The sequence below is a fragment of the Rhinoraja longicauda genome, chromosome 23 (assembly GCF_053455715.1).
Source record: "Rhinoraja longicauda isolate Sanriku21f chromosome 23, sRhiLon1.1, whole genome shotgun sequence".
NCBI lineage: Eukaryota > Metazoa > Chordata > Chondrichthyes > Rajiformes > Arhynchobatidae > Rhinoraja > Rhinoraja longicauda.
Genome location: NC_135975.1, coordinates 31,229,938 through 31,256,445, shown reverse-complemented (window position 1 = coordinate 31,256,445; position 26,508 = coordinate 31,229,938). Strand labels below are relative to the sequence as shown.

The 26,508-nt window shown below is 44.2% G+C and overlaps 1 protein-coding gene across 1 annotated transcript; it reads right to left on the bottom strand.

The window, feature by feature from the left end:
* Nucleotides 1-12,500: 12,500 nt before the first annotated feature.
* Nucleotides 12,501-26,373, bottom strand: LOC144604992 (N-acylneuraminate cytidylyltransferase-like). Its single transcript, XM_078419987.1, has 8 exons — nucleotides 25,968-26,373; nucleotides 24,358-24,500; nucleotides 22,886-23,041; nucleotides 19,016-19,146; nucleotides 18,403-18,497; nucleotides 16,569-16,716; nucleotides 14,979-15,090; nucleotides 12,501-12,966 (listed from the first exon to the last, which is right to left on the bottom strand). Exons 1-8 carry the CDS (start codon nucleotides 26,315-26,317, stop codon nucleotides 12,647-12,649), a joined length of 1,455 nt encoding a protein of 484 aa, XP_078276113.1. The 5' UTR covers nucleotides 26,318-26,373; the 3' UTR covers nucleotides 12,501-12,646.
* Nucleotides 26,374-26,508: the final 135 nt, after the last annotated feature.

Here is a 26,508-nt window from a genome sequence, read left to right as displayed (position 1 = left end):
CCTCCCCTTTATTCTAAGGTTGTGGCCCCTGGTTCTGGACTCCCCCAACATTGGGAACATTTTTCCTGCATCTAGCTTGTCCAGTCCTTTTATAATTTTATATGTTTCTATAAGACAACCAAAATGGCGGTGCTGCCATAGCAGCTGCGGCTTACCTGCGGTCCATTTGTCTTTGTGTTTTGTTGTTTTTTTGTGCCTTAATTGTCGATGTGATGTGGTGTTTTTGTGTTTGTGTACTATGTGTGTATGTGGGGGGGAGGGGGGGAACTGTAAAATTGTAAATATGTGCCCCTTCCGAACGGAGACCCGACCTTTGTTTTCTGGGTGTTGTCTCCGTTCCTGCTGCGGCCTACCATCGGCCCAACTCCTGGAGCTGGCGGCCTCCAGGGCTCTGGTTCGCAGAGCCCGCAGATCGGACTTATCATCAGCGGAGCCGGCCGTCTTCGGAGGCTGCGGGAGCGGCTGCGACTCGCCTTAGGCTCGGGCCGCTGCGGACCGTCCGGCGCGGCCTGCGACCACAACAACCTGACCGCGGGAGAAGACAGCAGGAGAAGGGAAAAGACATTGTGGCCTTCCATCACAGTGAGGAGAGGACTGGAGGAGACTCACTGTGATGGATGTTTCTTTGATGGATCTTTCTTTTTTTGTGTGTGTTTTGGGGTTGTGTAATTTTAATGCCTATTTTAATGCTTTTGTTGTTGGACTGTGGGTGACTGAATTTCGTCCAATTTGGATGACAAATAAAGCTATCTTGAATCTTGAAGATCCCCTCTCATCCTTCTAAACTTCTAGTCTTTTCAATCTTTCCTCATGACAGTCCCGCCATCCCAGGGATCAATCTCGTGAACCTACGCTGCACTGCCTCAATTCCAAGGATGTCTTTGTAATATGCAGCTTCCTGTGAATTGTCCATAGCCATTCCTTCTATCCAGAGATGTTGCCTGTCCCGCTGAGTTACTCCAGCACTTTGTGTCCTTCTCCCTATGCTGTGAATCATCCAGTCTTGCATCATGTCCGTTAGTGCTGCGATGCTGGATGTGAGTCGGAAGCAAAGATTAACACCATCTGTTTAGTCCATTCACTCTTCGGGTCAGCAAGCCCTCTGAGGCTGGCTGCATCACAGCGTGGAGCTTTGTTCAGTCATCTCCATGTGTTGGCGTGGTCTCCCCCTGTTAGCCATCTGGAAAGTCAGCTGCTGTCTGTCATTAGCTGCACTGAGTGTGTGCTAAAGTGCGAGGCGGCTTAGTGACATCACCCTGAGCAATGTGTTCGACCGTTGCAGCTACAAGTCCGATGGCAGAGTCCAGCTGGGAATCTTGCGCCGAACACACAGTGATTTTAGAGAGAGGTTAGAGAGATAGAGCGTGGAAACGGGGCCCTTCTGCACACCGAGTCCACATCGACCAGCAATCACCCTGTACACTATCTCCACCACACACACACTAGGGACAATTTGCAGTAAGCTACAAACCCGTACGTCTTTGGAGTGTGGGAGAAAACTGAAGCACCCGGACAAAAACCCATGCAGTCCCAGGGAGGAAGTACAAACTCCATACATGCAGCACCCGTGGTCAGGATTGAACCCGGGTCTCTGGCGCTATAAGGCAGCAACTCCACCGCTGCGCCACCGTGTCGCCCCCACGGCTGGAGTAATTCAGCGGGTCGGGCGGAAAACTTGCAGGACGTGGATAGGCGACGTTTCGAGGTGAGAGGGGCAAAGATTCACTACGAACCTGAGAGGAAACCTTTTCCACACAGAGGGGAGTGGGTATGTGGAACGGCCTTCCAGAGGAGGTAATTGAGGAAGGTACTATAACAGCATTCAAAAGACACATAAAACATTCTTAAGGTATTGGACAGGCTAGATGCAGGAAAAAAATTCCCGATGTTGGGGGAGTCCAGAACCAGGGGTCACAGTTTAAGAATAAGGGGTAGGCCATTTAGGACTGAGATGAGAAAAACACTTTTCATCCAGAGTTGTGAATCTGTGCAATTTTCTGCCACTGAAGGCAATGGAGGCCAATTCACTGGGTGTTTTCAAGGAAGAGTTGGACATAGCTCTTAGGGCTAATGGAATCAAGGGATAAGGGGAGAAAACAGGAACAGGGTACTGATTCTGGATGATCAGCCATGATCATATTGGATGTTGGTGCTGGCTCAAAGGGCCGAATGGTCTACTCCTGCACCTATTTTCTATGTTTCTATGAACAGTTACATGGATAGGACAGGTTGGATGGGATATGGGCCAAATAGGGCAAAGGGGATGAGCCTGGCTCAGTGTAGTATGACTCTATGACTCCAAAAGAAGAAAATGCCAGACACTCTCTTTGAAGAGGCCTAAAGCAGATTAAATCAAGGTAGACGCAAAATGCTGGAGTAACTCAGCAGATCAGGCAGCATCTCTGGAGAAAAGGAATAGGTGACGTTTCGGGTCGAGACCCATCTCGGGTAGTTCCTACTCAATACAAGGAAGGTCGCTGTTTAAATACTTACAAGAGCAGAGAGCAGAGTTCAAAGGTGATAGCTGATCTTTGCAGCAGCTTGTTCTTCCTGACTGGACAAAGTCTTAGAAACACAAGGGTACAGATCCACATCTGAAAAAATATCCTCAATGTGAAACAAATCCCTCGGTCATGCTAAATTTTTCCAACAAGGCAAAAGAGGTCTTGGGAATAAGTTGAGAGGATTATTCTGCCTGCTGCCCTAAATGTGCAATTTCATACTTAATATTTCAATGACCACTTTTCAAAGGAAAATAAAAAATAACAAAATAAAGCATGTTTGGTGAGCGATATTTTCATCATGCTGTTTTATGTTTGAAAGTCAGTATTTTCCATGGCAGGTCCCGACTTGAATCTTTGTTGGTCCATGCCTTCTACAGGGCGGCACGGCGGTAGGGTTGCTGCCTCACAGCGCCAGAGACCCAGGTTCGATCCTCACTGCAGGTGCTTGTCTGGACCGAGTTTGTACGTTCTCCCTGTGACCTGCGTGGACTTTCTCCGGTTTCCTCCCACACGCCAAAGACGTACAGGCTCGTAGGTTAATTGGCTTCCGTAAAATTGTAAATTCGTCCATCAATGGTGAATTCAGTGATCACAGTCCAGGAACGGAGAGAGCCAGGGTTCCCCCGGTGGTGATCATGCAGATGGTTTTGAGAAATCAGAGCATGTAAGAGACCGAGAATGGAGTTCTGCTGGAGAGGAACCTTCTGTTGAAAGGTCACTCGTTGAGTCAATTGGACTGGGACTGTTGACTTCACCGTCGGTGCTGGTTTTAAAAATGCAGAGTGTAAGCAGGGTTTAGAGATGTGTAGGGCAAGTCTTTTTGACACATAGGTTGGCGGGTGGCTGGAACGTGCTGCAAGGAGTGGTGGTGGAGGCAGATACAATAGTTGCATTTAAGAGACTTTTAGTTAGGCATTAGGATATGCAGGGAATGGAGGGATATGAATCATATGCAGGCAGAGGCATCATGTTTGGCATAGACATTGTGTGCAGACGTGCCTGTTCCTGTGCTGTACTGTTCTCAATTTATTTAAGATACAGAATGGAAACAGGCCCTTCGGCCCACCAAGTCCACGCTGACCATCAATCACCTGTTCACACTGGTTCTGTTATCCCACTAGGGGCAATTGTACAGATGGCCAAGGGGGCCTTTTCCATGCTCTATGACTCTATTATGTTCCCTGGGTCTAATGAACTTCCCCTTCACTTCCAGCCATGATTGTATTTTTCAGCTCACCAGGAATCAATCCAAAATGTTTGGCTCGTTTCAAGAGCATTTATCTTCAATTAGACGTTTGACGATAAAACATCATTAAACTGTGAACTCAAATGAAATTTCCTCTCTAATCCGTGATTCAGTAAATTACTGGGGTCAAGGAATGTGTGTCCATGTCACGGCCTTGTTTCCACCAATCTTTCCACCACTACGCGCAAGATGCCATTGCCTGCAGATACTGAGAAGAGTGCTCAGCTCTGACTGAACAACTTCTAATCTTGTGATGTGTACTCGATAAGAATAAGTAAATTACATCATTGTGAAACTGTTGATGATTCATCGGTGTTTTATTTATCGTTTCCACAAATTTGCCTTGCGTTTTGTGGTTCAGGTACTTTGCCAGTGAAGGACATTCGGTTTACAAATCTTCCCTCGTAGTCCGTTGAGTGCAGAGATTTATGAGGACGTTGCCAGGACTCAAGACCTGAGCTACAGCTGGAAGCTGGGCAGGCTAGGACAGAAACACCAGGTGGCACCACCAGCAGTGGCTGCCTCCCCAACAGTCCTTTCTTGTTTTTTGTTATTTTTAGTGTGTTCGACTAGGGAGCTCCATGCCGTTGCAGGAGTTTCAACTGCCCCGACGTGGGATTTTCTATCACCCCAAAAGAGGCTTTGATCGCCCTGACTACGGATGGTTTGGTTACCCCGACCGTGGGAGAACAAATAGGAAGCAGATTGAACTTTATTGCTTTCCGTCAGTGAGGAATGTGGAATCCGCTGTGATGGATGTCTATGTCAATTTTTATGTGGTTGGGAGTCTTGTTGCTTTTCACTTAGTATGGCAACTCAAATTTCACAGTACCTTAACTGGTATATGTGATAATGAAATGACCTTGAACCCTTAGAGTATAAAAGGCAGTAGGGTGACCCGAGAATGATAGCAGAAACAGGCCCTTACCCATTGTCACCAACATGCTGCGTCTACACTAGTCCCACCTGCCTGCATTTGGTCTAAATGCCTCTAAATCCATCCTATCCATGTACCTGTCCAAATGTTTCTTAAATGTAGTGATAGTACCTGCCTCAACTACCTCCTCTGGCAGCTCGATCAATATACCTATCACCCATTGGGTAAAAAAAATGTGCCCCGGGTTACTGTTAAATCTTTCTCCCCTCACCTTAAATCTATGTTCTCTGGTTCTAGATTCCCCTACTCTGGGTAAAACACAGCAATTACCCTAGTTAATTCCTCTCATGATCTCATACACCTTCATAACATCACCCCTCATCCTCCTGCACTCAATCTTAATGGGTTGGCTAAAATCGTGAGTGGAATTTAAGGGCGAACGCACAAAGTCTTTTACTCTAGGTAGGAGAATCACAAACTCGAGGACATAAGTTTAAGGTGAGAGGGGCAAGATATAATAGGGAATTTGAGGGGCAACTTTAAATTCAGAAGGTAGTGAGCATAAGGAATGAGCAATCAGAGGTAGTTGAGGCAGGTACTATGCATTTAAAAGACACTTGGACGGGTACATAGGTTTGAAAGGGTTAGAGCGATATGTGCCAAATGTGACTAGCTTAGACGGGGCATCTTGGTCGGTGATGTAGCAAGTTCTGAAAATTACAAGAAAAGGAAGAGTTTTCTAATATGTTTAACCCAAGAGCTTGCATGATGGGAAAAGAGGCCAATATAGCAAAGGGAGCTCAAGAAGGATAGGAGGTAAATAGATTTATCAGGTTAAAATTCCATATGTAACAAGACTGTGTATATATATATATATATATATATATATATATATATATATATATATATAGAGTGGGACTAGTGTAGATGGGGCATCTTGGTCGACATGGATGAGTTGGGACATAGGGGCCTGTTTCCGTGCTGTACAACTCTATGACTGTTGGATTTATACCTTCAAGGCTGAAAAACACACGTGTCTTAAAACTGTCTTAAAACTGTTACAATTTGTTTCGTTGGGTTGTTGTTTAAATTAAATTATTGCATCGTATGGGAGGCGCATTCCCAATCTCGTTGTACCCCTGTACAATGACAATAAAGATATATTGTATTGTATTGTGTCAGCCACGAAATGTGAGACTCACCTCCAAGCCCAAACAAAAGCAATCACTAATACCACTCAGCCGTGCCGACACTCAAAGTCTGTGGATCCAGGATTAGCCTATTGAGAGCCTGAAGACCCACAGAAAGGACCCAGCAGGAGAGCAATTATATACAACCCTGAGTGATCGGCAATGATGATTTTTTAATTAACAAATTGATCTTTTGTAGTAGTTTTAGTTTAGTTTTGGAGATGCAGTGCAGAAACAGCTCCTTCGGCCCACCGAGTCCGCGCTGACCAGTGATCCTCGCACACAAACGCTACCCTACACACACGAGGGACAATTTACACTTATATCAAGCCAATTAACCTACAAACCTTCATGTCTTTGGAGTATGGGAGGAAACTGAAGATCTCAGAGAAAACCCATGCAGGTCACGGGGAGGACGTACAAACTCCATACAGGCAAACATCCGTAGTCGGGATTGAACCCGGGTCCGGCGTTGCAGGCGCTGTAAGGCAGCAACTCTACCGCTGTGCCACCATGCCGTATAGTGACTAACTTATAGGAAAAAACTGCACCATTTCCCAATGGCATTTCATCAGCCTTTTCGGGTGACAACATTATGTTCAAAACATTTTCCAGGAAAGAGACAAAGTTCTGGAGTAACTCAGCGTTTCAAACTGCATCCCATGGATAGGTGACATTTCGGGTCAGGACTCTTTCAGACTGACCTGAAACATCACCTATACATGTTCTCCAGGGATGCAGTCTGACTCCAGCATTTTGTGTCTTTCCTTGGTAAACCAGCAAGTGCAGGTCCTCGTTTCTACACTTTCCAAGAATGCATCCTTTTCTAAATTAAGAGGCGGCTGGCTATATTTGTTGTTGATGAAAGAGTAAATCTGCCAGGCTGACGATTTCTTAGTGTCTGTCACTTACTTTAGTTTAGAGATACAGTACAGAAACAGGCCCTTTGGTGCACCGAGTCCGTACCGACCAGCGACCCCGATACACTAGTACTGCTACACACTGAACAATTCACAATTTTTATCAAAGTCAATTAACCTACAAAACTGTAAGTCTTTAGAATATAGGAGGAAAGCAGAGCACCATGGAAAACCCCACATGGTCACGGGGGAACGTACAAACTCAGTACAGACAGCACCCATAGTCAGGATCGAACCAGAGGTCTCCGGCGCTGTAAGGCAACAACTCTACTGCTGTGCCATCTTGCAAGGAAGGCAAGTACATATTAAGAAACTTATTCAATGTCTTATCAATGGCGTCAGAGCAGGGGAAAGGACACTATCGTTCTCCAATAGAGCCATAGGGAAAGGAAACAGGCCCTACGGCCCAACTCAGCCATGATACCAAGATGCCCCATCTACACCTGCCCACATTCGGCCCATCTCCACCCCAACCTTTCCTGGAAACTTGGTGGATAACAAACTGAACAGGATATCTCCTTAATCAAAGGGACAATAGGATTAACAAATAAACAGAGGGGTGGCTGTGAAAATAAAGATCAATTAAAGTGGGCAGATTCAAATGCAAGTCAGGTCCGGAAATACAAATAGAGGAATGCAAGAAAAAGGGGATAGAGAGAAAAAAAGACAGAAAGGAATGCAATCAAAAATGCATTTTGTTTCAAAATTTCCTAAAATAATTTGCAACTTGCACATTAATACTCCAGATTATAATTGTTTACTTTGTGGATGAGAGCACATGATGTGTCAATCATTAATGATTATCAAGAATGTTTGTTAAACAGCTAATTATGTGATGCAAACTTCAGCAGTGTATTAAACAGATAATTAATGTTCATGGGTACTAACATTCTAAAACATTCTAAAACAATGAAGGTTAGAGATGACGTGACACATTTATTAATTGCATGGTATTGTTCTCCCTGTGACCACGTGGGTTTTCTCCGGGTGCTCCGGTTTCCTCCCACACCCCAAAGATGAATGGGTTTGTAGGTTAATTGGCCCTCTGTAAATTGCCCCTAGTGTGCAGTGGATGAGTGAGATAAGATAACTAATGCAAACAGCTGATTGGTGTGGACTCAGTGGGCTGAATGACCTGTGATCATTTTTCAAAACTCTTTAGATTCTGGAGTAGGTCCTGAGGATTGGAGGGTAGCTAATGTAACCCCACTTTTTAAAAAGGGAGGGAGAGAGAAAACGGGGAATTATAGACCAGTTAGCCTAACGTCGGTAGTGGGGAAAATGCTAGTCAGTTATTAAAGATGTGATAGCATAACATTTGGAAAGTGGTGAAATCATTGGACAAAGTCAGCATGGATTTATGAAAGGCAAATCATGCCTGACAAATCTTATAGAATTTTTCGAGGATGTAACTAATAGAGTGGATAAGGGAGAACCAGTCGATGTGTTATATCTGGACTTTCAGAAGGCCTTCGACAAGGTCCCACATAGGAGATTGGGGTACAAACTTAAAGCACACGGTATTGGGGGTTCAGTGTTGAGGTGGATAGAGAATTGGTTGGCGGACAGGAAGCAAAGAGTAGGAATAAACGGGTCCTTTTCGGAATGGCAGGCAGTGACTAGTGGGGTACCGCAAGGCTCAGTGCTGGGACCGCAGTTATTTACAATATATATTAATGATTTGGACGAGGGAATTGAATGCAATATCTCTAAGTTTGCGGATGACACGAAGCTGGGTGGCAGTGTTAGCTGTGAGGAGGATGCTAGGAGGCTGCAGAGTGACTTGGATAGATTAGGAGAGTGGGCAAATGCATGGCAGATGCAATATAATGTGGATAAATGTGAGGTTATCCACTTTGGCGGCAAGAACAGGAGAGCAGAGTATTACCTGAATGGTGGCCGATTTAGAAGCCGAGAAGGGGAGATGCAACGTGACCTGGGTGTCATGGTGCACCAGTCATTGAAAGCAAGCGTGCAGGTGCAGCAGGCAGTGATTCCGCTTGCAATTGCTGCCAATTTGTCTCTACAAGACAATGGCGTATAGATCCCACTCAGTTGCTGCCCTGCTGGGACAGTTGCAGACTCCACACCTCACTATGGCCCGCCAGCATAAATACAAGATATACCTGCTGAACAACCCCAAATTGCAATTTAAGTATTGGACCACCATCAATCCGGCATCCTTTCTTGCCGAACCACTGGAGGAACAAACGGAATCAGGGCATGACTGCCTATTTGTGATTAGAGAAGATACCTCTGTTCGGGAAGATTTGACAGATACTCCCATGACAAACCCTGACCTAACCCTGTACGTAGATGGGAGTGCATCAATTGGACCTCGAGGGGAAAGACTTTCAGGATACGCAATTATTGATCAAGATGGCAAGAGCGCAGAAGCGGCGGCCTTCGAAATACCACCCTCTGCCCAACAGGCGGAACTGTTTGCCCTGATACGAGCCTACGTCTTAGGAAAGGGATTAAGAATAAATATTTACACTGACTCAAGATATGCTTTCGGAGTGGTCCATGACTTCAGCCAATTGTGGAAGAATAGGGGATTCTTTGACTTCAGCGGGAACACAGATATCCCACCAGAAATTGGTATCATACCTGTAGCAAGCTTTAATTTTGCAAAAACATATTTCGGTTATAAAATGTACGGCCCACAGCGGGCTAAACCCTAGTAGACGTAGGAAATCGCGTTGCCGACCAAGAAGCTAAGGAAGTGTCCCAGGGTCGGTGGTACCTAAAATGATAAGCAAGGCTAAAAGCATAGACTCGAGCAAGTTTCCCTCGGAAAGGCCAATGCCAACCATCCAAGACGTCGTTAGATTACAGGACGCTCCTGACCGAGACATAGAAATGTGGAAGTAGTTCGGTTGTACGGCTGATTGCATGTCGGGATTATGGGTCACCCCGGCAGGGCAAACATGTATGTCGGATGAACTCGCGATGTGGGTTATCGAATGTGTACACTTTGCAACTCACTGTGGTGCCCGAGCAACTGGCAATACTCTTCCAGCTACATGGTGGCATCCAAAGTTGCAGACTCTGGCTCAGTCGTCGTTGTCTGATCTGTCAGCAGCATAATCCTGGGAAGGGTACAACTTGTGAAAATGGGAGAACCCCCTTACCCATGGATTCCTTTGAGACCCTCCAGATGTACTGCATTAAGTTGAAACGATGTCAGTGTTACAAATATGTATTGGTTATCGTTGATGTCTTTAGAAAGTGGATTGAGGCTTACCCCACCACTGAAAATAAAGCCTGTCCTTGGAGACATCTGGAGAATAATGGGGGAATTCACGAACCCTTGGGGCCACAGAGTCCATGTATACTGTTGTCCGTTGTAGGTGAAGGCAAAGTCTTGGTGTAGGGGCAGGGAGAAGAAGGCATGCTCTAGGTCCACTATTGGGAAGATCCTTGCCTGTGCCGGAATTTGGGCTAAGATGGCTGGATTGGGAACCAAGGCATGGAGTGGTTCTACTATAGCGTTTATGGACTGTAAATTCTAGACTAATCTATACTGGTTCGGTTTCCCTGCCTTGGGGACTGCGAGGATGGGCGTGCTGCATGGGGATTGGCATTCTACCAAAATGCCCTGTTCTAATAGTCCCCGAACTAACTTATTGATGCTTGATATTGCCTGCTGCTTCAGCGGGTACTGTCGTATAGAGGGCAATGTTACATTTTTCTGGAGAGCTACTTGGATGGGGGTAATCTGAACACATCCTACCCGAGTAAAGTCTTCTGCCCATACCTGTGGGTTCACATACTCCTGTACTTCACTCCCAAGATGATGGTGGAATCGCGTGGTAACTGTCCGCGGTGACTGGTAGAATTGGACGGTACAATCGTTGGGTAATTCTTGCACTTGGTCCGTGTTTGGGTTAGTCAGTCCGATTGCTTGCTGAACCATGGGCTCCAAGTCTGTTGCGTGATATGGGAAGTTCACTTTCTTTGTTACGTGCGGGGCGACCCCAGAGGGTTGTTTCCACTATTCCAGGGGTACCTCACCATATTCTGCTGTTCCCTGTGGTCCAGTCACTAGGGCCAGGAGGTTTACATCCCACCTGGTTCCTTCACATGGTCTATAAAAAGTTTCTAACACCATGTTTCTGCCGCTTCGGTCGTATGCGAGGGTAATATGGAGTGGGGACTCATTTTCCAGGTCTTGTGACCACCACTGGGATGTGACCGAGGAGTAACTGTCTTTTAGGGGTCTATGGGGTCACTGTTATCCTGTCGTCTCCACATTCAGTCTTCAACTGAAATGCACATAACAAATCCTGGGCCAACAGATTCTGGTTCTGGTTGATTACTGCGCAAACACCTCATAAGTGGTTATCTAGCGCAGGTCGGAGTGATTACATTCCAGGCCAGTGGTGATTACAAACTGATGCTGTACCGTCTCGTTCCAGTATGATATTTCAACTGGCATAGAGATGGGGTATTGGCATACTTGTCCTTGGAATCTGGGCAGGCTCTGGGTTTTGGGAGTGGGGGTAGGGGTGGGGGGAAGGGGAGTGGAGGTAGGGGTGGGGGGAGAGGTGGGGGAAGGGGAGTGGGGGTAGGGGTGGGGGGGGAATGTGCCTATCAACCACAGGCTGCTGGACTGGTTACAACACTGAAAAACAAACTTGCCAAATTACAGACAGAAACTGGGACTAATTGGCTTAAACTACTCCCTATGGCACTGTTCCAGATGCACACCACCCCAGCAGGGAAGGCACGATTGAGCCCAGCAGAGATTATATATGGCCGCCAACTTAGAACGCCATGGAATTGGGATACCCCAAAGGCCGTTCACTTTCACCATATGACAACAGAAATGACCAATTATATGTTATTGTTAACCAGGGCATTGAGAGGCTACATTCCAGGGTACAAGCAGCGTACGTTGAACTCCCACCTTTAATCACTCCGTCTAAAATTGAACCTGGTGCTTATGTAATGATTAAAACTTGGACGAGGAAGGGACTGGACGCTCAGCGGAAACGACCCTACCAGGCCCTCCTCACAACACCAACCGCTGCCAAAGTGGAAGGGAGAAACGCGGGGATCCACCTTCACCATTGTAAGATTGTCAGTATTGCGCCTAAAAAGCTAACCTCTTCTTTCCTTTAAGAAATCTTTTCCCAGGCCAGACAAATTGAATCACTGCTATTGCTCGCCTACTTTGGAGTACTGGTAGCCTTCAGATTTGCAGAAAATAGATAAAGTCGACGTGATGACCCCAGGAAAATCCATCACATACGTGAAAGAGACGCACTGTAATCAATACGGCAATGTACCTGGGGATTGCAATTGTCTGTATGTTTGTACTTCTGGCTATTCTGAAATATGTATTGGGTTGGGAAGATTAGAAGTAACCTCAGGAGATTAGATTAGAAGGAACATGAGGAGTTATCATAGAATGATAAAAGGAGGGAATGAGAATATAGAGGAGGGATACTCTGGGAGTGGAAGATGGCTACTTAGAATGAATGGTAATGACATCACGGCACTTACCTGCCTGTAATTGGGTCAAGACGTTACTACTGGTAAGAAAGTTACTCTCTGCTGTATTGAACTATAAATATGTGACCAGTTGTATGTTGCTCACTCACTCTCTGCTCTATTCGTGCGACTCTGCTGAGAGCTTGAACGAGTGGAGCAGAAGAGAGTCCCGCGGAAAATAAAGATTTTGAACTACAGTACTGTATACGACTTGGTGATTGCTGAACCAGACTGAGGGCAAAAGAATTGGAATTAACAAGGAAATACACTTACAACATAAAATATAATTTAAATTAGATTTGTCAGAAGTCACTAGATTTTGTAATCAACTATGAAATTATTAATCGGGCTTTTTTGCTGAGTGTTCACCAATGGATTGTGCAGTGCTGCCATTTCCATTTGGCAACGCATTAGTCCCCCTTCCTTGCTCCCTCCCCCTTCCCCCCTCCCCCCCCCCCCCCTACCCCAAGCTCGTTCACATTTTTTCTTTTTATTTTATCATTGGATGAGCCTGGGCTTTCAAGCATACGCTTCCTATTGTTCATGCCTTCAGACGCATTGTATTTTTCCATCAGTAGGATCACGTGGTCGACAAACTCCTCGACTTTACCGATGCAACCTCTGCTGGTGCAGATGTAGTCTGCCGCATCGCAAACATGAGGGGCTTTGTCACACGAGGCACCACCAACATAAGCCTTCTTCAGGCACTCGAGATCAGACTCTTCATTTCCTTTTGTGGAAGACCAAAGATGTTTCAATGTTGGCATGTTCGTATGAACAACTATTGATGCATGAACAGAACATTTTAACCCTATTGTCTCCTTTGTGCAGGAGCATTGTTTCCTCTTTAGTATACTTTAGAGATACAGTGTGGAAACAGGATCTTTGGGCCACCTGGTCTGCGCCAACCAGTGATAATACATCAACATTATCTTACATACTAGGGACAATTTACAATCTTTACCAAAGCCAATTATCCTACAAACCTGTACTTCTTTGGTGTGGGAGGAAACTGGAACACCCAGAGAAAACCCACACGATCATGGGATGTGTAAACTGCGTACAGATTACACCCGCTGTCAGGTTTGAACCCGGCTCTCTGGCACTGTAAGGCAGCAACTCTACTGCTGCACCACCGTGCCTCTTCCTAACTATGGTTCTCAAAGAATTCCTCCAACAGACACCTTACCCTCTTTACATATAATTTCTCCCCATTTCTCCCCGAGAGGTGGCAGAAGGAATGCCTACTGAAGTTTCACACACACAAATCTACTTTTATCCCCCTTGCATCTGCAGTGATTCAGCTTACGCAGACATTGGCCATTCGGCCCACCCAGTCCATGTTGATATTTGTGCTCCAATCAAGCCCTCCCCCACCTTCCCTCCTGTACATTGGATCTCCTCACATATCCTTTCCCAGGCTTCCCTTAAATACAGCTGTGCCATTCACTTCAACCAGTACCTGCGGCAGATTACTCAACTTCATTACCTCTCTGTGTAACTAAACTGAGGAGCTTCTTGAAACCATCAAAAGCATACAAAATTATGATGGGAATTGATAGGGCAGACTTTACGAGGATGTTGTCAAGTCTCCAGGGCCTGATGGATGGTTGGGAAGGCTAGGGTGTTATTCCTTGGAGCAAGAGGAGCTGAAGGATGATCTTACACAATAATGTAAAAAATCATGAGGGACTAAATAGGGAAAGTCTTTTACAGTGTAGGGGAAATCAAGAACCAAAGGACATAAAGATTTAATACAGACGAGAGGGGCAACTTTTTCCAAAGGGTGATGGGTATGTGGAACGAGCTGCCATAGGAAATGGTTGAAGAGGGTACAATGGTGGCATTTGAAAAACATATAGACGAGTACTTTGATAGGAAATGTTTAGATATAGACCAAATGTGGGCAAATGGGACAAGCGTAGATGGGGCATCTTGGTCTAATATTGCTCCACCTTTTCCAATTGGCCAAGACTCACAACTTAGGCAGTTTTACCATGTATGTCAAACCATTTTGATTTTTGGATGATGCATCTGGTTAAAATTGCGAGGGGAGAACTAATGGGGGTGGTGTATTTGGTAAGAAAAACAGAAAGGTGACATGTTAGCTAATGCTAAGAGACTGGGAAAAGTCAACGCAAGAAGGGGTGGACCAAGATGCTCTTGTTGACAGCATTAATTGAAAGCAAACAGGCAGGTGCACCAAGCAGTTAACAAAGCAAATGACAGGTTGGCCTTCACTGTAATTGATTTTGAGCAGAGGAGCAAGAATGTTTTTCTTTAACTAAACAGCGCGTTGGTGAGACCACATCTGGAGATTTGTGAGAAGAGCCCAATAAAATCTATACAATTCTGACAGAGCCTGGTAGACCGAATGCAACAAGAATGCTTTCACTCCCTAGTTGAGTGATACAGGAGTGGGAGGTAACAGACTACAAAACCTGGGCAAGGAGCATGGAGCAGAAATTCTTCACACAGGCTGAAGCTGTGGAATTCCCTGCCATAGAAGACAGTGGGGACAAATGTGCTGAACACATTTACAAAGAAAGATTTCCAGAGAAAAGGCATCAAAGGGTTACAGGGAAAGAACAGGAATATGGTTGAGACAGAGAATCAGCTATGATTGCATTGAAAGGCCGTCTCAAGGAGACTAGTGGGCTGCTCTTGCTCTTATTTTTTTAATGTTTAATGACAGGTTAATCCACGCAACAGTTGTACACATTGTATGATGGAAACACTCACCAAAGTAAGCCACATTCTCCCAGCTGATGTTCATATCCTTCATGAATTTCTCCACAATCTTTTCCTTCCAATCTTTGTTCGGTTCTTTATCAGAATTTTCAATTAATTCTACCTGCAATCCACAGAACAAACTACATGAAATGTATACGTTATTAAACTAGGTACATTTCACCTAGTAGGTAGGCGAGTGATGAAATCTTGGGGGCAGGGGGTGGAATGAATGGAAATATGGCGGGGAATAAAATGTAGACGGTTGCTTGATGGTCACCATGGACCAAAGAGTCTATTTTTATGCAGCATTTTTGAACCACCAGCAGCTTGATGAACACAGTAGTCCATCAGTGTAGGGAATAAAAAATTGCAGATGCTGGTTAGAATTGAAGGTAGACACAAAATGCTGGAGTAACTCAGCGGGTCAGGCAGCATCTCGTGTCGACCAGTAGTCCATCTGTTTGTTTTTTCTGTCAGCAGAATTATACATTTTAAACAGGGTTAATTTCCTTGCTTTGTGACCCTCTGCTCCCCAATTCTAGCCAAAGCATCAAACTAACTGGGCCTTTAAACTGACCCGCTGAATCTGCAGAGGGTTGGAAGCTGACAAATGGGGCACAAGACCCGTCGACCACACAACAGTTAACACCAGGGGAAGTTGCCAATGTCAGCAAAGGAGGACTATCACATTTACCTTCATTCCACTGATTGACATGAATATTTCACCCATCATTAACAGTTCAGTGTCATATATAGAAAAAAGTAGCCTTCTCTCTGTTCCAACACTATTTAATCTATATTATAGGCTCTCATTCACAACTCAATATATGGTTACAATTACTCAATGGAGCAGCTGAAGGTGGCTGGGTCTGGGATACTGCCCTGATTAACTCCACTGGTCAGGTCCTGGGATTAACGACCAGTGCCCAAACCACCAATGTGCGATTCCAACCACTAGTGTCTTTCCTTTGATTCCCACTGTCTTCAGTCAAGTGGGTTGGTGATATCACTTTTGCATGAAAACACAAGGAACTGCAGATGCTGGTTGATAAGAGACAGTAACTCAACGGATCAGACAGCATCTCTGGGAGACAAGGATAGGTGACATTTCAGTTCAGGACCCTTCTTCAGAAGAATAATATTGGGGAGATGGGGGAGAAAGGGAAAACTTTTATAAAACATGCATAGAATATAAAAGCAGCTAATGAGATACAAGAGCAGCATGCTAACATTGCAGAAAACACAGGTTAGACCATCGCTGTGGTGTATCTTGCACACCCATCATCATCTCATAGGGAGTATGTGATCACATCAAAAAGGGTTTGAGATTTTGCCACGGCTGGAGAATTAAGAACAAATGCATTGGCTCGGCTAGTTTCTGCTAAACCAGGAGGGGAGATGTAATTAAGATTTAGGAAGTTTATCACTAGCTGGTATACTAACAAGTCAAATGCTGTTCGTGTTATGAGCTTTGAAGACGCCATGGTTGAATTTGAGATGCTGCAACACTTATAAAGGAGGAACCGAATTACTGCCGTGGTATTGTGCTGGATTTTGTAGATGACACAACATGCAATAAATAAACCAAAATATACTTACCCGAATGCTGCTGTTGCTGTCCTTCATTTTTTTTATTTCTGGCATATCTGAAAATGTGCAACTTCGATCTTTGCATTCATTTTCTATCTGCAAGTCCCGGGAACAAACCAGAAGGCTTATTTTGTTCATTTTGCCAAAATAACCATACCTATCCAGATAAAAGAAACAGTTAAAGAGCCCCAACCCAAAACGTTACCTATTCAGATTCTCCAGAGATGCCGCTTGACCCGCTGAGTAAATCCACCTTAGTGTGCTTGTGTAAGCCAGCATCTGCAATTCCATGTTTCTTCAAATAAATGGGTCAACTTTACAATAAATAGCAAGCAGCAATATTAAAAACAAATTATTAACAGAATGATATTGTTTGCATGAACCTTTACCACTAATAGAAGTGTGCTTCTTCCCCAAATTAAAACTGATTCTTCTCATTTCATGCCTGGTCAACTCATTTCTTCAGTGTGAAAATAATTATTTTCCTTCTTTAGAAGAGCATCAACCTCACCTCCTTAGAGTTAAAGTATTACAAGTACATGCTGGGGGCTGCAGAGAGTTATGACGTTCCAAAAGTGGAATGAAGGTTCAGGACTAGCTACTTTCGTACAACTATCAGGCATTTGAACTGATCTGTACAAATCTAATCCTATCTTGGCAACATAATACTACAGACCATCGCCTGCAACATCATTGACTTGTTTTACTAATTCCCTGCAAAACTCAAGCTTAATTTGTATTACGTAAGTGCATAGTTTATGTTTTGCGTTTTGAGTCTGTGGTCATGTGATGCAGCAGCAACATTTATTGTACCTGTGCCTCACCATACTTGTGTATGACAATAAACTCAACTTTATGTGGCCAATAGAAAGCAAAACAACTGTAGATGCTGGAAATGAAACAAAGTGTTAGAAAGATTCATCAGGTCAGGAAACTTTAAGATTCTTCATTACAATTAATGTTTTGGTCCCTTTTTTCAGGAGTTGCTTCTTTTCACAGATGCTACTTGATCTACAGTAGCTGCTGCATTCTCCTATTTCATTTCTATGTAGGTGACGTCAGATTTGTAATTTTTTTGTTTTGAATTTCGGTGCTGCAAAATGTCCTCATTGTTTTATTGGTATATTGAAACATCAGCACCGTTTCACCAATATCATGGTAACATCCTCCACAGAAGGATGGAAAATACTAAAATAGTTTAAAAACAATGGGCGAGCAACACTTGCTTTTCTGGAATTTATCTTGCACTAAACATTATTCCCTTTATCCTGTGTCTGCACACGGCTTGAATGTAATCACATACAGTCTTTCTGCTGACCACACGGCTTGAATGTAATCACATACAGTCTTTCTGCTGACTGGACAGCAGGCAAAGAAGCTTCTCACTGCATCTTGGTACACATGACAATAAACTAAACTAATAAAAAAGAGCAAGTGGAAAGAAAGGAATTGCACTTGGAACTTCAGACAGAAAGATCAAGGTAACAGTAGGTCCTACTCTGGCTATTAAAATGGTAGGTGTTGTGCAAGAGAGGCATATATGCCAAGGTAATGTGACAAGGAATAAAATAACAGATTGGAATTAAAGAACACTTGAGGGGAATTACACAAAGATATGGAAAAGTAAATTAAAAGGATTCAAAAAAGAAATTTTGATATTTTTAAGCAGGGAGAAACCTTGAACTGGCAATTTTTTATTATTCCAAACATTCACTGGTTGCAGGAATAGTGAAGTACTTCTGTTGATGTCCAACATCACAGAAATCTGGTACTAGATCATCTCATAACAATAGATGCAAAATACTTAGAGGTGAAATACTTCAGCCCACTAAGAGAATTTTACCTTTTAACTCTTTGTTCAGCAATGGGCCAGTCAATGTCGACATCAATATCCACACTGTACTCTGGTGCCATCTCATAGTAAGCCACTTTACCACCCTAGGCAAAGAGACAATATATATGTTAACACCAAGTTCTCAACAACTTCCACACCATTGATGCTGATTGGGACATGTACTCCATGCTTCCTGAAATCAATCATCATCTCTTTTGCATACTGACATTAAGGGAATGGTTACTATCCTGAAACCGCATCACCAGGTTCTCTATCGCCTTGCTGTACTCCATCTCATCATTGCTCGTGATTGAACACCACCGTGGTCATCAACAAACTATCAAGTCCTTCACCATCAATGTCCCGGGGATTGCCATTGACAAAAACTCAGTAAAACCATTTAACTCAGGGTTTGCACTTATTCCAGGGGCATACCATGCTGTCAAGAGTAAATTCTCAAACTATTAAACAGTGTAACAGGAGAAATCAATGTGATGCTGCAAATTCAATTTAATTTATTCCCTTCCCCGTACCAAGCAGATAATAATTGCCATAAGTTAGGAGTACAACTCACATTCTGTTAAGAGTTCATTTAATTTAAAGTATTATACATGCCATATACCTGGAGACATCCAGACTTAATCAATGCTGCAGTAGCAAAATAGAACGATCCATTTTCATAGAGCTCCCCTGGCCAATCTTGTCTTCTCGGTCTTTTAGATGGATCTAAATTCATAGGCTGTGTTACCTGCCCTGTTGGTAGTTAAAATTCAATTTAAATCAATAGCCTCTTAACTTCAAAAACAAATACTGCAGGCACCCATATGCATTCTTGCTTCACCGACCTGTTAGTGGCTCATGGACATTCTTTACACTAACCCAAAGTCAGGTCCCCTCCCACAACTTACACAAAGGTGCAAGTGTCACTTCCTGCTCTTGCCACAGACTGCAGTTCAATTTTCAAGCAGAGATTCTACTTTTACTGTCGTCCTGTTGAATTTCACCTACCCCACAGCCAACAATGGACCTTTGTATCTTCCATTCATTTGTCCTGTATCATTTATATCTCTCGTTCCCCTTTCCCCTGACTCTCAGTCTGAAGAAGGTCTCTACCCAAAACATCACCTATTCCTTTTCTCCAGAGATGCTGCCTGACTGGTTGAGTTAATTCAGCTATGTCTCTTCTATTTCAAAACACTCAGTTTCTCCAGCTCCTCCACAATGCCACATTCTACACTGGTGCCTCCACTAGGTTTTCCTTTCTTTTTTACACCAAGAATTTCCTACCGCAGAAACTGGACAAGCCAATTGGATGTTCATTTAATTTGTGTCTACTCTCGCATTTTACCCCCTTCTTTCTAAAAACTAATACAACTGCACTAAATCTCATCTCCCGCCCACCTTTATCTATGTTTAATAGATTATCTTCCACAATTTCCAATACCAGCAGCAAAACAAAATACGACAAACAAATGACACAAAGCTGGGGGGCAGTGTGAACTGTGAGGAAGATGCTATGAGGTTGCAGGGTGACTTGGACAGGCTGTGAGTGGCAGATGCATGGCAGATGCAGTTTAATGTGGATAAGTGTGAGGTTATCCACTTTGGTGGTAAGAATAGGAAGCCAGATTATTATCTGAATGGTGTCAAGTTAGGAAAAGGGGACGTACAACGAGATCTGGGTGTCCTAGCGCATCAGTCACTGAAAGGAAGCATGCAGGTACAGCAGGCAGTGAAGAAAGCCAGGTTCACTAGGTTAATTTCCGGAATGGCGGGACTGTCATATGTTGAAAGACTGGCTTGTATACATTGGAATTTAGAAGGATGAGAGGGGATCTTATCGAAACATAAGATTATTATGGGGTTGGACACGTTAGAAGCAGGAAACATATTCCCAATGTTAGGGGAGTCCCGAACCAGAGGCCACAGTTTAAGAATAAGGGGTAGGCCATTTAGAATGGAGATGAGGAAACGCTTTTTCAGTCAGAGAGATGTAAATCTGTGGAATTCTCTGCCTCAGAAGACGGTGGAGGCCAATTCTCTGAATGCTTTCAAGAGAGAGCTAGATAGAGCTCTTAAGGATAGCGGAGTCAGGGGGTATGGGGAGAGGGCAGGATTGGGGTGCCGATTGAGAACGATCAGCCATGATCACATTGAATGGTGGTGTTGGCTCGAAGGGCCAAATGGCCTCCTCCTGCACCTATTGTCTATTGACCTTCCCCTACTCATCCAGCCTTGGAGTTCACAACCTCTCAAACCTAACCCAATTATTTCAAATTATTCTCTGCATAAAAAAAGCACAAATTTTTGGTTCCATTCTTCTACAGACACATCGTGGAAAGCATACTTTCAGGTTGCATTACAGTGTGGCGGGAACAGCTCTGCCCAAGACAGCAAGAAATGGCTGAGGTAACCCAGCCCATGTCATAGACAGGTCTTTGTACCATCTACACTGCATCTTAGAAAAGTAGTCAAAATAATCAAAGACTTATCCCAAGCTGGACATTTCTTCTTCCTGCTCCCATCCACCTCCAACTCATGGACACTGGACTTTGACTACGAAACTGATACACTACAATGCCGAGAACTATTCAGCATTCAGCATTTTCTCCATTACTCTATTGGACCAAAGTTTGAATTGATTATATTTATTATAGCATATCTGATCTGTTTGAATAGCATGCAAAGCAAACCTTGTTACCCATGACAATAAACCTAAAACTACTGGTTATGAAGCCCAACATCTGTTCCAGGTGAAAGAATAATTTGTATTTGTTTTTGTATAGTTTACATTCACACTTTGTTAGAAATATTTGCTAATGCATGATGTTCAAAATACACAGTCTCCTCCCTATAAAGTAATCTCAGGGGGAACAATTGTTTTCCAGACCTTTATTGCTTTGTTGAAGGTTGGTACATTGGGCAACAGTTTGGATAACCTCATGATTGTAGAGGAACAATAAAGTCCAGGCAAGAAGTACAGTAATATGTGAGGAGGCAGAACAAAGTGTATCAGCAGGGTGCTTTCATGGTGAGAGCAACAAAATCAATGTAACAAAAGGAAAATAGTCTGTTATCCAGCGTGGAAACAGGCACTTCAGCCTAACCTGCCCACACCAGCCAAAATGTCACAGCTACACTAGTCCCATCTACCTGCGTTTGGCCCTTATCTCACCAAACTTGTCCTATTCATGTACCTGTCCAACTGTTTCTTTGAAATGAATTTAGTCCCTGCCTCAACTAACTCTTCTGGCATCTTGCTCATACACCCACCACCCTTTGCATGAAAAGGTTACCCCTCAGATTCCTATTAAATCTTTCCCCCTTCACCTTAAAACCATGTCCTCTGGTCCACAATTCACCTACTCTGGGCAAGAGATGGTGCATCTGTCTTAGAATGAGTAAGTGTTCTGACGTTCAAAATGGATTTTGATTCGGATTCTAATTATATAATCACATGCTCTTTACTAGATGAACTAAATCATTATAAAAATCACCTTAACTCTGCACAATCTCATCACCATACTTCCAAAATTTCTTTTTTGACATAGGCTGTTAGGCCCATCGGATATATGGTGGCTCAGTGTTTCCATTCCCCTAACTTCCACTGTAACTGTTTCTCCGCATTAAATAACCATTCCCCTCCTCCTCACAAACAAGGTTTTACCATTCGAGAAGCAATGTATATATTTTTGGGACGCAAAGCCAGAACGGGGGCAAATCCAAGGGAACAGAAAGAGAATGTTCAAGGTGTATGGACAACATTCTAGGGAAGATCAGACCCAGTCACTGGCAATGTGAAAAAACAGCTCTGAGCCGCACTACCGTCTCCGGGGCAACTCTCTGAAACATAGGGAATGCATGTCAAGTCAAGAGTGTTTTACTGCCATATGCCCCAGATACAATAATGAAATTCTTACTTGCTGCAGCACAACATGTTGTTGTGGAAGAAGTCTGGAAGATGGTGCTAAGGTCAAGAAATTGAAGACAAAATGGACACAGAAGAGGCTAATGATAGGGAAAGCAAGAAGTGAGGGCATTGCAGTATTTGCGGAGGATGGTTGAAACAGAGTAGAGTTAAGGTAGAAAAGGGATGATGACAGTTTCCACAAGTCTGGGGCACAGATGGAATAGATACAATAGATAGAGGTAATCAGGAACACTGAGGTATGGGCTAGTACTGGGAGTTGCAAGGCAGCTTAGAGAGTGGGGAAGTCAGTGGATGTCACTGGCAAAGGCAACATTGCGTGGGGAAGATGTATGGTTGAAACAAGGGCTTCACAAAATTTCCCAGAACACGGTTAATCACACAGCTACACTTAGACAATACATGATCAGGTAACTCATCCGTAGATTTAAATTTAACACTTTCCCCGTATGCTTTATTTTAAGAATAACTAACATTTAGTCAATTAGAACAGATCAGAAGTTGCTAAATTCCAAGGCTCAGATTTTAGTCCAAAGTTAATAATAAAATGTACAAATGGTCTACCTTCTGCTACCTCCAGCCACCGAAACTGATGACGTCGTACAACAGAAAATACAGAATTGTAGTCATTTTTTTCCTTCATCATCTGTATCACTTCGGTCAAGTGAGATGGTTTGAGACAGGGAGAAGTGCACTGTATATTGCCAATCACATCAATCTCTGTCATATAAATAAATACAAGAATGGTTATTCTTAGTAAAATACAAGGATTAGCGATTGCAAAGTGCCATTCAATCAGGGGTGCACGGTTTGGTTGTCATTAAGGCTTTGGGTGAACTATACTAGTGTAAGAATCACATACTTAACCAGGATAAAGACCAGAAATCACAAGAGGGAGCCGACTGACAACTCGATTATAAAGTTAGCAGTTCCTTTCTTTACAGGAAGTTGGTTTCTGACCCTCATCTGCATCTAAAAATCACACCAAGGAAACGTTTCAGATAAGAATGTAAAGTGTTGTGGAAAGAATTTTTTGGTATATGCAAAGTAAAAACAATATCATCACATTGTCATGCTATCACTGAAGGGGCTAATAAAACAAGGGCTTTCTGTTACCGAAGATTTACTAAACGTGTTTGCTCGAGGTGTGTCAGATTGCACACTGTATAAAGTCAAAATATTACTTTTAAAAGACCTTTGTTTGGGTCTTCATTTCACGAACTATACAGTATGTAAGTGATGTATAATGACATAACTTTCAGCAGACGTGGCAGGTGAGCTTAGCGAGGCAAGAAAAATGAACAGAGCGGAAAAAACAACATAACAATCATACTGGAAGCATCACGAGTTTTAAATAATTGGCACATTTTTAAAAATAGAATAAATTAATAATTAGCTTGCCAATTATCTAATGGAGATAAACTATTTGTCAGTCAGTTAACTCATCCTTTCCAGGATTCTCTCTTCCCTTAACATTCCCTCCCCAAGTGTAAAGAGAAGCATGTCAAGAGAAGCTATTTCCATTTGTGGACAAACCCAAACTCAAGAATCAAAGGAGCCAAGTAAAAAGTGTTTTTAAGTGTCATATGTGCCAACAACCGAACAATTAAATACTTTCTTGCAGCAGCCCCACAGGCCTGTGAACACACCACACACAATATGTAACCTAGGGCCATTCAACAAAAAATTCTGTAAATTCTGTAAAACCAAGGGCTCAGAATGTGGAATACCCAAGCACAGCCATCAACAGTATCGAAACTTTAAAAGACAGGCAAATTTAATATGCACTAATGTAGATTGTTATATTGTAAGGTTCAGCTGAGGAGAGCTAAGAGACAGGTTATGATGATGAGTAATAAGAATGGGATGAATTGAGCAAACAGCCTATTTCCAGGCTTTCATTCCTTGCCAATTATATGTCTTCAGTTTTGTAAAGGACAGTCTGGAAGGCATTTCAGCCCACATTGATGGTGTGTACTTGCAGTGCCATTCCTTTTTACTTGCAGAGGTGGCATTGTAACTGTCAACCACAGTACCTTTGTGCGCTTCAAGGAATTCCATAATAGCATCCAAAGAAGTTGACGAATCATTTGATGTTGCTGCACTTCTACGGTGTACTTTCGCTCCATATTTTTCAGCTACTTTCGCAATTTTATCATGGTCAGTTGAAACCCATACGCTATTTAACAAAATAAAATTAGTTTTCTCAGCACATTTTAATCTGAAGAAGGGTATCAACCCAAAATAATCACCCATTCCTTCTCTCCAGAGATGCTGCCAGTCCAGCATTTTGTGTCTACCTTTAATATTAACAGATACCTTCATGATTTCAGATATTTAAGTTGTTTACTATATACCATAATTTTTATTTGGAATTTAGACGAGCTCGATAAATGAGCTCTCAGCCACTCTCCCTCACCTCCACTGCCTAGTTTCCGCTACTCCACATCCTCCCTGCCACACAGCCCCTACTTCCCCCCCCCCCCCCCCCCAATCCCCACAGCAATAGCTATTTGAATATTCTTTGCAATGTGTAGATCTCTCAGGCAGCCCCTCTTCCTCACCCCTACTCCCCCAAAGTACTTCCCCTTCCCCCAGCTCCCACTCCCTTTCTCCACCCCCCCACCCACCCTCACCCTCGCCCGCCACCCCCGTACAACAACAGCCCTTTGGATAGGGTAACGGTTGCTCAGCACTTTAACTCCCCCTCCCATTCCCACACTGACCTTTCTGTCCAGGGCCTCCTCCACTGTCAGAGTGAGGTCCAGCGCAAATTGGAGTAACAGCACCTTATAGGGCTTATATTTCGCTCGGGCAGCAGTGGTATAAACACTGACTTCTCTAACCTCAAATAGCCCTTGGCTTTCCCTCTCTCTCTCTCCACCCCCTCCCCCTTCCCAGTTCTCTTACTGTCTAATGGAGATAATCTATTTGTCCACAAAATGCTGGAGTAACTCAGCAGGTCAGGCAGCATCTCGGGAGAGAAGGAATGGGTGACGTTTCGGGTCGAGACCCTTCCTCAGACTTTATCAGTCTCGGATCTCGACCCGAAACGTCACCCATTCCCTCTCTCCAGAGATGCTGCCTGACCTGCTGAGTTACTCCAGCATTTTATGAATAAATCGATTTGTTCCAGCATTACTGCAGTTATTTTCTTAGAAACATAGAAAATAGGTGCAGGAGGAGGCCATTCGGCCCTTCGAGCCTGCACCGCCATTCAATATGATCATGGCTGATCATCCAGCTCAGTAGCCTGTACCTGCCTTCTCTCCATACCCCCTGATCCCTTTAGCAAAAAGGGCCACATCTAACTCCCTCTTAAATATAGCCAATGAACTGGCCTCAACTACCTTCTGTGGCAGAGAATTCCACAGACTCACCTTAACACATTCTCCATTCTCTTACTGTCTCCGACTACATTCTCTCTCTCTCTGTCCCTGACCCTCAATTTGAAGAGGGGTCTCGACCTGAAACGTCGCCCATTCATTCCTTCCTTCCTTCCTTCCTTCCCTCCACAGATGCTGCTGCCTGTCCCGCTGAGTTTACCCCCAGCATGTCGTGTATGCCCTTGCTTTGACAATAAGAGACGGTGACGGTGTCTCCGCCTGCGGGTGTCCCTGTCCCTGTCCCTGTCCTCCCCGCCCACCTGTGGAAGAGCCCGCAGTCGACGGCGGCGCGGAGCACCCACGCCAGGAGCGGGTAGCCGGCGAGCAGCTTGATGTTCTTCAGGGGGATGGCCTTGCTGCCGCCGCGGGCCAGCACCAGCGCGACGACGTGTGGCTTCTCCTTCTCCTCCTCCTCCTTCTCCTTCTCCGTCTCGGACTCGGACCGCCGGCTAGACATCACACTGCCTCGACCCGAAACGTCAGCCATTCCTTCTCTCCCGAGATGCTGCCTGACCTGCAGAGTTACTCCAGCATTTTGTGAATAAACACACTGCTTTACCTCCCGACCAAATCCAAATATAATACTGCTACTACTACTAATACTAATCATCTGTAAGCGAGCACTGCGGCGGAACCTTCTAGCACAGCGCGGCAGCCATTAGTGAGGGGGGGAGGGGAGAGGGGAGAGGATGACGTGTCAATCGGCGTCACGTGGCGAGGGCAATGGTCAGTGTGGATCACGTGCCCGGGGCGGCCAGGGGGACCTGTCCGGAGGGCGTGACCACCACCGTGCCCCGCCCC